Source organism: Neofelis nebulosa, chromosome 12, assembly GCF_028018385.1.
Source record: "Neofelis nebulosa isolate mNeoNeb1 chromosome 12, mNeoNeb1.pri, whole genome shotgun sequence".
In the NCBI taxonomy this organism is placed as follows: domain Eukaryota; kingdom Metazoa; phylum Chordata; class Mammalia; order Carnivora; family Felidae; genus Neofelis; species Neofelis nebulosa.
In genome coordinates this window covers 49,157,706-49,171,462 of record NC_080793.1, presented here as the reverse complement: position 1 = coordinate 49,171,462, position 13,757 = coordinate 49,157,706, and the positions used below count along the sequence as shown (strand labels likewise).

Sequence of the window (13,757 nt, the reverse complement as noted above, 5' to 3'; positions counted from 1 at the left end):
CTTTCCTGCAGATTCTGCTGAGAGAACTCCATTTTTCCCCTTCTCCTCATTCTACCGTTTAATATAACCGATATAAATTCAGTGTGGTTATTGTCTTTAGGTTGCTTTCTCCACAAAACTCACTGGTGCAAAAGCAGAACTGGATTTGTTATGTCCACCCCTATCCTGACAGCCGCATACAGACTGGCTTAGAGAAAGTCTATTTTTAATGTGTAACGTGAATAATGTAATGAATAAGCGAATTGCACAATCCATTCTTTCATCAGAGTTGTTTCTTTTTTAAATGATAAACAAAGACAAGAATTTTTCTATAGAAAATATTTAATAAAGAAAATAATAAGTTGAATAAATATAAAGAATATATTTTTCTCTTAAGCACAAAGTGAAAGTACATCATTATTATTCAAATATAATTTAAATCTTATAAATAGTTAAGTAAATAAATAAATTGTTAAATAGATCAGCAAGGTCATCGGAAAGTGACTAGTGCTTGTAGAGTTGACATGATGTACTTAATACTCCTGAAAATATTGACAGATTGATGCCATTCATGTCACAATCACAGCAGAAATGACTCTTTGACATGGCAGAACACGTGGAAAGTGTGATATGATTCGTCACACTTTAGTCATTTCCATGTTGAACAGGTCTCATTTCTCGCTCCTTAATCTTTTCTGCAAGGCTGTTGATGAATAATACAAGGACCTCATGATTTCTGCTCTGACGATCTCCCAGGCACAAGGGCTGTATTTCTTCTCTTGCAGGTAGAGGGAGAGTCTTTGGAAGTAGTTCCTCAGGATGGAGTCCTCGTTCGTGAGGGGAGCCTCTCCCTCCCCCACCTCCTGCATGACACAGGCTTCCAGGCGGGTCAGCTGCCGATCAAGTCCCGTGCAGAATTCCTCCAGGAGGGTGGTGTTCCAAGCAGCAGACGAGGACGCCTCTGTGCAGAAGAAGTGGAAGATCTTCTGGTCCGTCACGTGCACCACAGAGAGGGCTTGGGCCTTGTGGCACTGGTCTCCACCAAACACGTCCTGGGGGAAGGCGAAGTCATTTCTGTCCTTCTGGCAGGAGCTGGCAGGGAGTCTCCTCATTTGTCCCAGGAGCGTCAAGGCCCTCCTGTTCAGCAGGCCGTGGGTCTGAGGCAGGTCACAGCCCAGAGAGCAGACGGAGTTGCAGCCCAGCGCCACCAGGGCCACCAAGAAGGAAGACGGCAGCGCCATCGGGGATCTTGCAGATGCTGTCGGCCTGGCTGGGGTGGGCGACTCTGTGACCCGTGGCTCTAGGTTCTCTGAACATCTTCCCTTGTGCGCACCTCCTAAATGGGAACACGTGAGTTTCCATTTTCTGAATCTCCTCTTACTTCCTATTTTTGTTTTCTGTTTTTCATTTTGCATTCTCCAGATGGGTTTAGAGCAGTGCTTCTCAACCATTTTATTTAATTATTGCCCCCTTCCCCTGACCCCTGAGCCCTTTTAGATTTTTTTTGCTAATTGAACCCCTAATGAAATTTTAATGACACAGTTATACTCTATATCTATTTATGTACTCTCTCTATATCTATCCTTTATACATAGAAAAAGAGAGTGCCAAACTTCCTTTTTTATCCAAGGCAGGGTTAAAATTGATAAAAATTTTAAGCTAAAAGTAAATTTAAAGTTATTAACATTTTATTTATCTCTATAGCTAAGTTTGCAGAGCAAATTTTAACATATTTACGTATATAAATAGTAATGTATTAAGTTACATATTCAAATTGAAAATTATACAAAGGCAATAATAATATACATGTAATGATATACTTAAAACGTTTTCAAGAACTTCTAAAAACAAATGAAAAATTACAGTATTGTCTTAACATGTATTTTTAGGTCTTAACTTTTAAGTTTGCTTCGTATCAAAAAACAATTTTTCATTTCACTAGCAGCTAGATATTCATCAAGATATTCTCAACATCGGTTTCTTTTCAGCAATTGACATAATTATAAATGAGTTGAATAACTTTAGTAGAATTAAATGATCAAATAGAAACTACTCGCATGTAGTTTTAGAGCCCAGTTCACGCTAAGGCTCCAACGTAAGCACCGTGGCCTCTTCTAGGTAAGGGAAGGCCACCTCTCACAACACAGCTTTGAAATCTAGCAAATGATGGAGGGAGAGTCCTCTGGCGATCCAGCTACTGGGCCATTGACGATTTCGGTGGTTTTCCAGGCGGCCGGCAGGTGGCCCGCGGCCGTCCTTTTCGGAAGTGGCTTTGGGGCAAAGAAGCTGTGACTTTGAACCCGAAAGCGGAGCGTCGGGGCAGCTTCTGGGCAGCTTCGGGGGACTCCAGGCTGAGCCGTTCCAAGAGCGCCAGGGCAAAGCGAGGGCTGAGGCGCTCTCGGCGCCAACTGTGTGCTGCTTTTATATCCCCGCAAAGCCCTGCTTCTCCCCGCCCTTCACGCCTGGCGGGCACCTCCTCTGTGCTTCCTCCTCCAGGAACATCCTCCACGGGGAGGGAGGCGTGGACCTTGAGTTTTCTGGGCTCCCTGTGTCCAGGACGCTCCTTTTGCGCCGAAAGTGCAGCCGGGCCATTTTTTCCAACAATCGTTTCCTAAACGAACTGGACGCTCCGAACCCACGTGAGCGCGTTGAATCGCGCTGTCAGCCTAGGGTAGCGTGTGCGCCCGAGGCCGCGGCCGAGACCGGCTCGGACAGGATTGGGGGGTAAGAGGGTACGGAGGACAGGGCCCGAAGGCAGGAAGATGGGAGGGTGGGAGGAGGGGGCAATGGAGCGACGGGGTGAGCGGACAGTGGGACGTTAGCGCGATGGGACGACGGGGTGATCAGGCGTCGGAATCAAGGGACGACGGGACTGTGGGACGATGAGACGATGGGACGATGGGGTGATGGAGCGATGGGGCGATGGGGCGATGGGACGATGGGGCGATGGGGCATTGGGACGATGGGACGATGGGACGATGGGACGATGGGACGATGGGGCTATGCGACGATGGGGCGATGCGACGATGGGGCGATGCGACGATGGGACAATGGGCGATGGGGCGGTGGGACGATGGGACGATGGGGCGATGCAACGATGGGGCAATGGGCGATGGGGCGATGGGACGGTGAGGCGATGGGACGATGGGGCGATGGGACGATGGGGCTATGCGACGAGGGGGCGATGCGACGATGGGGCGATGCGACGATGGGACAATGGGCGATGGGGCGGTGGGACGATGGGACGATGGGGCGATGCAACGATGGGGCAATGGGCGATGGGGCTGTGGGACGGTGGGGCGATGGGACGATGTGGCTATTCGACGATGGGGCAATGCGACGATGGGACAATGGGCGATGGGGCGATGGGACGATGCGACGATGGGGCGATGGGACGATGTGGCGATGCAACGATGGGGCAATGCGCGATGGGGCGATGGGACGGTGAGGCGATGGGACGATGGGAGGATGGGGCTATGCGACGATGGGGCGATGCCACGATGGGACAATGGGCGATGGGGCGGTGGGACGATGGGACGATGGGGCTATGGGACGATGGGACGATGGGGCGATGCAACGATGGGGCAATGAGCGATGGGGGTGTGGGACGGTGGGGCGATGGGACGATGTGGCTATTCGACGATGGGGCAATGCGACGATGGGACAATGGGCGATGGGGCGATGGGACGATGGGACGATGGGGCGATGGGACGATGTGGCGATGCAACGATGGGGCAATGCGCGATGGGGCGATGGGACGGTGAGGCGATGGGACGATGGGAGGATGGGGCTATGCGACGATGGGGCGATGCCACGATGGGACAATGGGCGATGGGGCGGTGGGACGATGGGACGATGGGGCTATGGGACGATGGGACGATGGGGCGATGCAACGATGGGGCAATGAGCGATGGGGGTGTGGGACGGTGGGGCGATGGGACGATGTGGCTATTCGACGATGGGGCAATGCGACGATGGGACAATGGGCAATGGGGCGATGGGACGATGTGACGATGGGGCGATGCGACGATGGGGCGATGGGACGATAGGGCAATGGGGCATTGGGACGATGGCACGATGGGGCGATGGGGCGATGGGGCATTGGGACGATGGGACGATGGGGCGATGTGGCGATGCAACGATGGGGCAATGCGCGATGGGGCGATGGGACGGTGAGGCGATGGGACGATGGGGCGATGGGACGATGGGGTATGCGACGATGGGGCGATGCGACGATGGGACAATGGGCGATGGGGCGGTGGGACGATGCGGCGATGGGAAGATGGGACGATGGGGCGATGCAACGATGGGGCAATGCGCGATGGGGCGCTGGGAAGGTGGGGCGATGGGACGATGGGGCTATGCGACGATGGGGCGATGCGACGATGGGGCGATGCGACGATGGGACAATGGGCGATGGGAAGGTGGGGCGATGGGACGATGGGTCGATGGGACGATGGGGCGATGGGGCGATGGGACGATGGGACGATAGGCGATGGGGCGGTGGGACGGTGGGACGGTGGGGCGATGGGGCGATGGGGCGATGGGGCGACGGGGCGATTGGGCGATGGGGCGATGGGGCGATAGGACGCTCCTGGACCAAAGCGTGATACAGTCGTGGGAGACAGCCGCGCGCCCCCAGCATCTGGATGCTCTTTGTGAGGAAGTGTGGCGCCCACTAGCGTTCTGCTGACTTCTAGCAACATTGGCCAGCGGGAAGCTGGTGCGCAGGCGTCAACAGATGGCACTTTGCAAAGGAGGAATTGAGAATCTCGCACAGCACTGTCGTCAACTGGGTCACCATGACGTATTTGATAGTGAATATTACATTAAAATATCAGACATAAGATATTAAACATTCTCATATTAAGATATTCAACCGCTATTTTCGTGAACTTTGGCAGTGGGATTGAATGCATATTTACCGCAAAACCACAATTGAATATAACTTTACTCCTCCACCATTGATGGAAACAAACTCAATAATATAGTGGAGATTACTTCTTCTTACAGTTGGTAGAACTGTACGTTTGACCATTTCTTGTGTCTCCCTGACAAACTTCATGTCATTTTTATTTAACTCCTGGTTAATGAAACTTCTCTCCCAGTATTCCAACTTGACTCTATGGTTAAACAGGAAGGGTGGTGTTGTGCACAAGCAGTCAGCACATTTGGCAGGTGAGATCTTTTTATTTTCTTTGGCAAGAAATTCATAGACTGAATGGAATTTGCCAAAATTTCATATGCACCGTGGCTCCTTTGAAGACTCAGGAAGTTGCACGTGCAAGGTCAGTTCTCCTCTGTATTTAACATGTTGATATTTTGTACCTCATGGATGTTTTGCGTTAGCTTACATTTTAAAGTATTGCATTAAGGTATTTATCTTGATTACTTAGATTTGGTGCCTCTTTAAATTTAGTACTTGAAGGAAGCACTCACTTGCTTTACCCAAATACTAACCCAGGAAATAGCTTTTGAATTAGGGCTGTGAAAGTCAGTGGCTGAACCTCTAGGAATGTCCCATTTCTCATCACCCTCTCCTTCATAATTTTTAAAACTGGTTTCCTCGTTTCTACAAATTGTGTCTTCTCCACTGTGCCTTCAAAACTATCACCGGAAGTGGTCTGAAGGTGAGTGAGCCTGAGGGAAGGAGCTCTGACCGCTTTATACGATTCACAGAGCAGCCATTTCTGTCAGACAACTTTCAAGAGGCTGGTTCCCCGCAAAGACCTTCTTTGCGCTGTGAGATCTCTCTCCTTTATGCTCCAGGTACTGACCCCAGAGGGGAAACTTGGGCTCTGGTCCTTCACAGTCCTGCAGACACTGCCCTCTCCAGGAGGGTCCTGGGTGGGGGGAGGGGCTCCCCATGCACACCCCTGAGGGTGTTAGGGGAGCTTCACTGAAAGCTTGAGCTGGTTTGGCTGAGTGTGGACTCTACCCAGCATTGGACGTCCTACTAGCCCTGCAGGCAGCTACCATTTACTGCGGTCAGGTGGATTCTCATCTATGATCAGCCTAAAATTTGCAAACTTTATCTCATTTAATCTTTACACTTTCCTGTGTGACCACTACTAATGTTGTCTCCACTTCTTTTGGAGGAGGAGATGAAAATCTGGTGTCATTTATCCTCCGCAGCCACAGGTGTCTTCAAAAGTGGGGTTTTCTGCCGCTCTCCAGTCCCTCCTCTTCCTCAGCTCTTAGTACGTGCCCTTAGCTGCACTGACTGTACTGCTGCCTCATTAATCTGAACCATGTCTTTAATGTCTGCCTTCCTTGTTCCCTGGAGGGCAGTCACCATCCCTGTCTTGCCTTCTGTGAGTCCACATGGCCACACACTGCCTTCCGCGTGTTGTGCAGGCAGCACCTTCTGGGGGACAGGATGCAGAGAACTCTGTAAGTTAACCTTTGAAGTTCACCTTTATGCCTCTATTATCTTCAGACTGTGTCAGAATATATGAGCCATGTCTCCTGTAAAGAAATAGGGGAGAATTCAAAGTTAATGGAGAGCCCCTTACGAGGGAAATGCAGAGGGTTGGGGCATGTTGTCTTCGAGTGCATTGGAAGAAGTGGAAGAATGGTACCTGGATCAAACCACTGAGCGTTCTTTTTAGAATTGAAAAAGAGACATGGACGGAGAGTCGGGTTTTTACTTCAACCTGGGGTCTCATTTAGGTGAACGTATCCTATTGGACTGAGACTTCTATTATTTCCATGAGTGTGTTTGATCTGCAGCGTCACAATACAAAGGAAGTGTTGAGGTCATGACGTTGTCTGAAGCCCTGACAAAAAGTGGAAAGAAGATCGGGAGAAGAACCGAGGCGGCAGTCCCGGCCTAATGAAGAACCTCATGTGCAAGAAGGTGTTCAGAGCAGCTGGGTAAAGTCTCCCCGGGGTGGACTTGTGCGTCATCACGCCCGCCTGGGGCCTGCCAGCCTCTTCATGATGACACTGGAGACGATGCTCTCCAGCTCTGTCAGCACCCCCTGCGGCGACCTGGCCCAGAACCGTGGCCTGCCCACGCTGGAGACCGTCACAGTTCTGCAGTATGCGGGGAGGATCGTCCTTGCTGTCGTGCCTGAAGGACCGAGAACATTTTCAGGTTTCCCCAGAAGCAGGTGCATGGCAGCCAGTTCCAAAGAGCGCAGGCCACCTCTGTCTTCAGGAGATGATGATCCAACTTCACGACGATCCAGCACGAACCGCTGAAAGTGCTCACTGGACTCGATGAGAAGGTGGACGACCCGGTGACCAGTTCGGCGCAGGAGATGGGGAAGGAAAAGACCCTCCCGAGCAACGAGGACGCCAGCCTGCCTGTGGGGAGCTAGCTGCAAAGAATCAGTCTTCTCTGGCAAGACAGTACATAGCTGCTCTGCCCGGGACGCTGTCAGACTGGAAATTCAGAAGCGGAAATCAAGAAGTGCTTTCTCTGTATTCATAAGCTCATCAGAAAACCCGGGAAGTTGGAGAGGAGACTCGGACTCAACCTTCCACAACTGAGCTTGGGAGTTAAGATGGCAGAGGGTGACCCTTAGCTTGTCTAGTCCCTCAAACACAGCTAGATAGTTATTACATCATTCTGAACACCAAAGATATCAACCGGAGGTTTGAATGACAAAAACTGCAAGACTCCATATAGAAAAGGGACCACCTTTGGAAGGGAGGAGAGGAGGAGGCTTTACTGGGAGAGCTATTGCCCTGAGCCTGGTCGGTGGGGAGGGAGCTGGCTTAAGGATGCTGTCACAAAGTAGTATAAGCAAAATCCGACCTTTTAGCAGTCCACTCCCTTGGGGGAAGAACATGGCTTACAGGTACTCAAGTGGTGAATAGGGGCAGAATCCCAGGAGTGACAGCATGGTCTCAGGATCCCTTGCTTCGCAGGAAATGGGGTCTTGCCAACCATCCACAACTGAGTCTCATCAACGCCTAAATGGCTTCCACTTGTGAATAGTCACCCAATTCAAAGACCTTTTTTTTGCCTTCAGCTGTGAACTGTGCTCAGTCATTTTTGACAGTTTCATTTTTTCAATAATACGGGGACTCTACTTTGGAATGGATAGACACTACATTTTTACATGTTTAAGAATTATAATTTATGCATTTATCCACAGCAAGTGTTGTATTTACAAAATGTACTTGTCATATTATTGTATGACCGGTTTTGTCGTCTGTGTTCACTTGCTTCAGGGATATGAAATCTAACTTCAACGTTATGTCTTACTCATAATGAGATCCAAGTGTGCTTAATTGCTTAAGGTGTCTTTAAATCCAAGGGGAACATAAACAGTTTGACTCATTTCAAGGACTCATAAAGAAATATTTTGAAGTATCTCAGTAATTCACTTGTGTTGGTGAATGTGTTGGGAAATAAAACAAAAATATTATTTTCTTTAGTGGAACACTGTGGCAGAGAAGGCTAACCATAAGGAGTAAGTAATTACGTAGGAATCCTTTCTACAATGATGAAGGAGGTGGAGTGGACACTCTGACAGATTATAGCAGCTGGCGCTGGTCCACTGGACTTATAGTTTCTTGGAGAAATCATGTGTGATGATTGTTGATTCCATTTCAGCGATTGCATGAACTAGACACCAAAGTGAAAGATATTACAGAATCTTGGAATTTCACTTTCAACAACGAAGTAGTGAATACATCTTCTGTCCGTGGGCGCTGCGGTGGGTGCCCGATACAACGAAATAGTGGACACACCGCCTGCTGTCACAGAGCTTCCAGTCTGGTGGTTCTGGGTCATTGAGCTTTCAAGTAACGTCATTCTGTGGCCAGGACAGGGAAAGGACAGGACGCTGGGAGCACAAAGGAGCATGAAAGGGGCACAAACTCTACAAGAAGCATCTGCCAAGCTGGCATCCAAGGATCTGTAGGAGTTCGCCAAATAAATGCATGATGGTCAATTCTGAACATGATCAGTGGAGATATTGTAGGAGCGCAGACAGAAATAAGAGTTTGGAGATGATGACTAATGCTCGTGATACGATTCTGGGCAAAGACACACACCTGGAAGTCATATCTCAGAGATGACACTCGGAATTATTTGGGAGGTTGAGTCTGTATGCGCAGAGAGGAAGGAATGTGGCACCCAGCATGGAATTTTGAGGAACACCCAGATTGCCCCAAGATGAGAGAAAATAGTCAACAAAGGAAAGAGCGGGGCAGGAGCAGGAAAGCAGAAGACAGTAGAGACACAGAAGCCACATGGAGGTCAGACTTGAAAGTGGAGGCGTGGCCAAAGGGCTCAGATGTTTGGAAATGGCAGCCAGGGCTGGCTGACAGCAATCTCTGACCTCAGTAAGATGTGGTTTAGTGTAAACCTGGGCCGAGCAGTTTCAGGAGAACAGGGAGGCTGAAGCCACGTTACAGTGAGGGCAGGACGACCTGACCGCGATCTGGGAACAGACACCACAGAGAACTTCAAATAGTCTGGGTATGAACAGAATGACAGAAGCAAGATCATACCTACAGGTGGTTGTAGGGCTGGGATGAAGAAGATGAAAATGAGGCACATCTGATGCTCACTTTTTTTATGTGGAAAGGAAAACACTGTCAGGAGAGAGGAGAGGTCACTGAAAAAGTATAAGCATCTTACTAGAGCCTTCTCTGCTGTGCGCCAAGGAAATCTGTCCAAAGCTAAGCCTTCTGGAACTGTCCCTCTGTTGGGGGTCACAGAGGTTTTGCACCCAGGGGAAGGGCACCATGGTGAGGCTTGGGATGAGGGAGAGCGATGCTCTCTCATCAAGCGGGGGAAGGTGGAAAAGTGAGTAGGGCCTTTATCAGTAACCCGACTCTGGGCTCAAACTCATGAACTGTGAGATCACCACCCAAGTGAAAGTTGGGCACCCAACTGACTGAATCACCCGGGCACCCTGGACTTAGGTTTTAAGAATAAAGAGACTCAACAAGTTGTCTTTGATAAGAATTTATTAAGACAAAATGCATATTTAATAAAATGAAAAGGTGAATACGTTTTACACATTTTAACACAATGTAAAGACAAAAACCTTTATAGGGAAATATAAATATAAATTAGTCAAAAGAATGAATGAATAAATAAATAAATAAATAATAAACAATAAATAAATAACATCAGGGCAATCATCTCTTAAGGACTGATGATCCTGAAGCCGGATTTTTTTTTTTTTTTTTTACATATTCTTGCTTAATACTACTCACAAAATATTTGTGGAATTAAAGTCAATAAATTCTGTAATGAAGGCTGCAGTGAGAGTCTCTTGAGGTGAGCAGACATAGTGCAGGGTGATGTGGCACGTGAGTCATTGAGAATCACTTCAAGGTGACCCCAGGTCTCCATCCTTGATGGCTAAGCTGTCTTGCAAGGTCGCCGAGGAGGACAAGGCTCTCATGATTTCCAGCCTGACAATTTCCCAGGCGCAGTCACTGTATCCCTGGTCCTCCAGGTAGACGCGGATGTCCTGGAAGTACCTCTTGATGGCCAGGGCAGGGCCGTGCATCCCCGGGGCGCGCTCTCCCTCGCCCGTGGCCTGCACCAAGCAGGCGTCCAGGGCTTCCAGCTGCAGGTGGAGGCCAGAGCGGAGTCGGTGCAGCGGCGCGGGGCTCCAGGCCGCCGAGGAGCGCTCCGTGTGCAACAGGTTGAAGGTCTGCTGGAGCAGCTCCCGCAGGACGGCGGCGGCGGCCTGGGCCTCCCGGAGCTGGCCGCCCTCCAGCATCTCCCGGGGGAAGCGGAAGTCTTTTCTGGCCCGCAGGCACAAGAAAGGGGACAGTCTCCGCATCTGGCCCAGGAGCACCAAGTTGTCCCTGCTAACCTGCGCGTGGCTCCCAGGCAGGGCACAGCCCAGAGAGCCTCCAGGGCGGCAGGTGAGCAGCGCCAGGGCGGTCAGCAGAGGGCGCAGGAGAGCCATGGGGAAGCCGAGGGGGCTGCTGGGCGGGCTGAGCTGGGCGGCTGGGGGACCTCGGGGCCGAGGTTCTCTGAGCACGGCCTCGAAGCATGGCTCTTAAATAGGGAACGCGGACAATTTCATTTTCTGAACATCCTCTCCACTTCTACTTCCCTTTTTTTTTGTTTTCATTTATGCATTCTCCTTATTGTGTAAGAAGATGTCATCAATCTAAAATACTACGTTGGCAATGGAAGATTCATTTCCCAATAAACTTCTGATATGTCCATCCCAATGGATCCCAGTGGAGAGAGGGATGCTCTCTCATCAAGTGAGGGAAGCTGGAAATGTGAGTAGGGACATGCGAATGCAGATGGACCAAACTTCCATTTCTCAAGCAGATCAGTTTCAGGCAAGCATGTTCATCAGTGCTGAGGATGTTAAAAATCTAAATTTAAAATAAATAATATCCTCTTTCTGGTCTATTCAAGGATAATAGGAAAATAAATAAAAATAATTTTGTCCCTAGAATCAAGTAAGTATTCTTCATTTTAAAAAATGACAGGAAAACTCGGGAATTAAGGAAAATATTTCAACACTGGAGATACTTAAATTCACTGGTACATGAAATCAAGCAAGTGGCTAATTTCACCGCCCTCTTTCTTACTGGATAGTGATGAAAAGAATGGTTGATGGAAATGTTTACTCCAGGTCATGGTTAGGGAACAATTGGCATGGCCTCCAACATTTTTTTCAAAACCTGAAGAATGAAAATTATTTTTAAAATGTATTTATGATGATTCCCTGGGAGAAACCAAACACCAGCATCTTCTTTCTTGTAGCCTCATCCTACTCCTTGGTGTTTCCTTCCTCATTATTACTCACACCTTTTAGACAGGCCATCATTCTCTTCTTTCTCGGATTCAGCACTGTTTTTCTTCCTGTGAGCACAGATATCAGGTCTTAAAGAAGAAGAAGAAGAGGAAGAAGAAGAAGAAGAAGAAGAAGAAGAAGAAGAAGAAAGAAAGAAAGAAAGAAAGAAAGAAAGAAAGAAAGAAAGAAAGAAAGAAAGAAAGAAAGAAAGAAAGAAAGAAAGAGGGGTTGAGGGGCCCTGGGTGGCTCAGTCAGTTAAACATCCAACTTCAGCTCAGGTCATGAACTTGTGGTTCATGAGTTCGAGCCCTGCATCGGGCTCTGTGCAGACAGCTCAGAGCCTAGAGCCTGCTTCAGATGCTGTGTCTCCCTCTCTGTCTGCACTCCCCAGCTTGCTCTCTGTACCTCTCTCTCTCTCTCAAATATAAACATTTTTTTAAAAATTGAAGAAAAAGAAAGAGGTTGAAAATAAGTACACATGACATTTCCTCTCTGTCCTATATGATTTGAACTTGAAATATTTAGGCACGATCTCAACTAGTGTATCAGAAGGGCTAAATGAATGATGCCACGTGCCTTCATTCTGGTGTTAATAAGAAAGCACCATGGACTGTGTCTTGTAAACAACAGCAATTTGTTTGACATGATTCTGGAGGCTGGAAGTCTAATGTCAGGGGGCCAGTGTGGTTGACTTGCAGTGGGAGCCCTTTTCTGGGCTATAGACGGCCATTTCTCTTTGTATCCTCACCTGGTGGAGAGCAGTCAGGGGAAGCAATCTCTCTTGTGACTCTATAAAGGCATTAATCCCTTTCATGAGGGCTCCTCCCTGCAGCTTCATCCCGTCCCAATCATCTTCCAAAGACTCCACTTCCTAACACCATTACACCGAGGGGTAGGGTTTCAATATGAATTTGGGTACAAACATTCAGGGCATAACAAGATCCTCAAATATTGTGGTGATGGCAAAGTTTTACTAGAATAGTTTTTAATTTCCACATTTATTTGGAACAAAGCACACATTCTTTGATGCTGACTTCGTTTTCTTTTGGCACATTAATCCTAATTGTTGACTCATTAAATGTTACAGTGCTGCTCTCTGATCACGATCGCCAAGGACCTGCCAAATTCCACAGATTTCTTTCTTTCAGCCTTATCCAGAAGGATGGTGCTGCTGATGACAACCGAATCTGCAAATTACGTTACCTCTTGTAAGCGATTCATTTAATCCTTTCAACATAGTTGTTGATATTATTTCCAAGAAGTGCCTGCTAAGAGTTAGATAAATAAAACAATGTAATAAGTCAATGGTAAATCCCGTTTTAAAAACCTGACATTCTGAACGCCACCCCCTTATCCACGACATTAGACACCTGTGCAAACTGCATGCGTTGAGCCATCACTTACTTTCTGGAAGGCCTACACATAGATGTTCCTTTATTGTCTCATACCTCCCTGATCACATGTTCTCTCTGTTCCTTAAATCGTCTTCCGCCTGCAAATACGTTCATGCACTGACCAAATAAAAAGGTGTCTTGTTTTGCATAATCAGAATTAAATGATAAATTGGAAATCATTTCTCAGAGCCTAACATACGCCCAACAAAAGTAATAATTCTATTAATAATTATAAAATAACCATATTTAATGCACCCCAGATGTGGCTCATAGAGATTGCTTAGTTAATTCTCACCATAAATTTGGTAGATGCGTGAGACACAAGCCCATATGAGTCACAGCCCCTGCACCAGAGAGTGACTGATTACAAACATTTCAGTGACTCCTGCGTAGAAATGACTGAACTACTGACTCTTACGGATCAAAAGAACAAATACATATGCTACCAATTTAGGCGAATAGGGGAAATGATAGGAAAAATACAAGATGATACATCCTAACAGGTAAAGTGTGAGAAATGGAGCAGAGCAAAAGGACTGCCATCGGCAGAGAAACCAGGGAGTCAGAAATTCATGCTTCCCCTGGGCCACGGAGACACCCCTCACTCAAGGCCCCCTAGGTGCGCCCCAACGGCCAGAAGGGG

General features: G+C 48.1%; 2 protein-coding genes across 2 annotated transcripts; both read right to left on the bottom strand.

Annotated features, from left to right (window-relative positions):
* Nucleotides 1–650: 650 nt before the first annotated feature.
* Nucleotides 651–1,235, bottom strand: LOC131490866 (interferon alpha-like). The gene has a single exon (XM_058693307.1). The coding sequence runs from the start codon at nt 1,218–1,220 to the stop codon at nt 651–653; it is 570 nt and encodes a 189-aa protein (XP_058549290.1). The 5' UTR covers nt 1,221–1,235.
* Nucleotides 1,236–10,134: 8,899 nt separating this feature from the next.
* LOC131490865 (interferon omega-1-like) lies at nt 10,135–10,992 on the bottom strand. Its single transcript, XM_058693306.1, has one exon. The coding sequence runs from the start codon at nt 10,869–10,871 to the stop codon at nt 10,281–10,283; it is 591 nt and encodes a 196-aa protein (XP_058549289.1). The 5' UTR covers nt 10,872–10,992; the 3' UTR covers nt 10,135–10,280.
* Between the last annotated feature and the right edge of the window lie 2,765 nt (nt 10,993–13,757).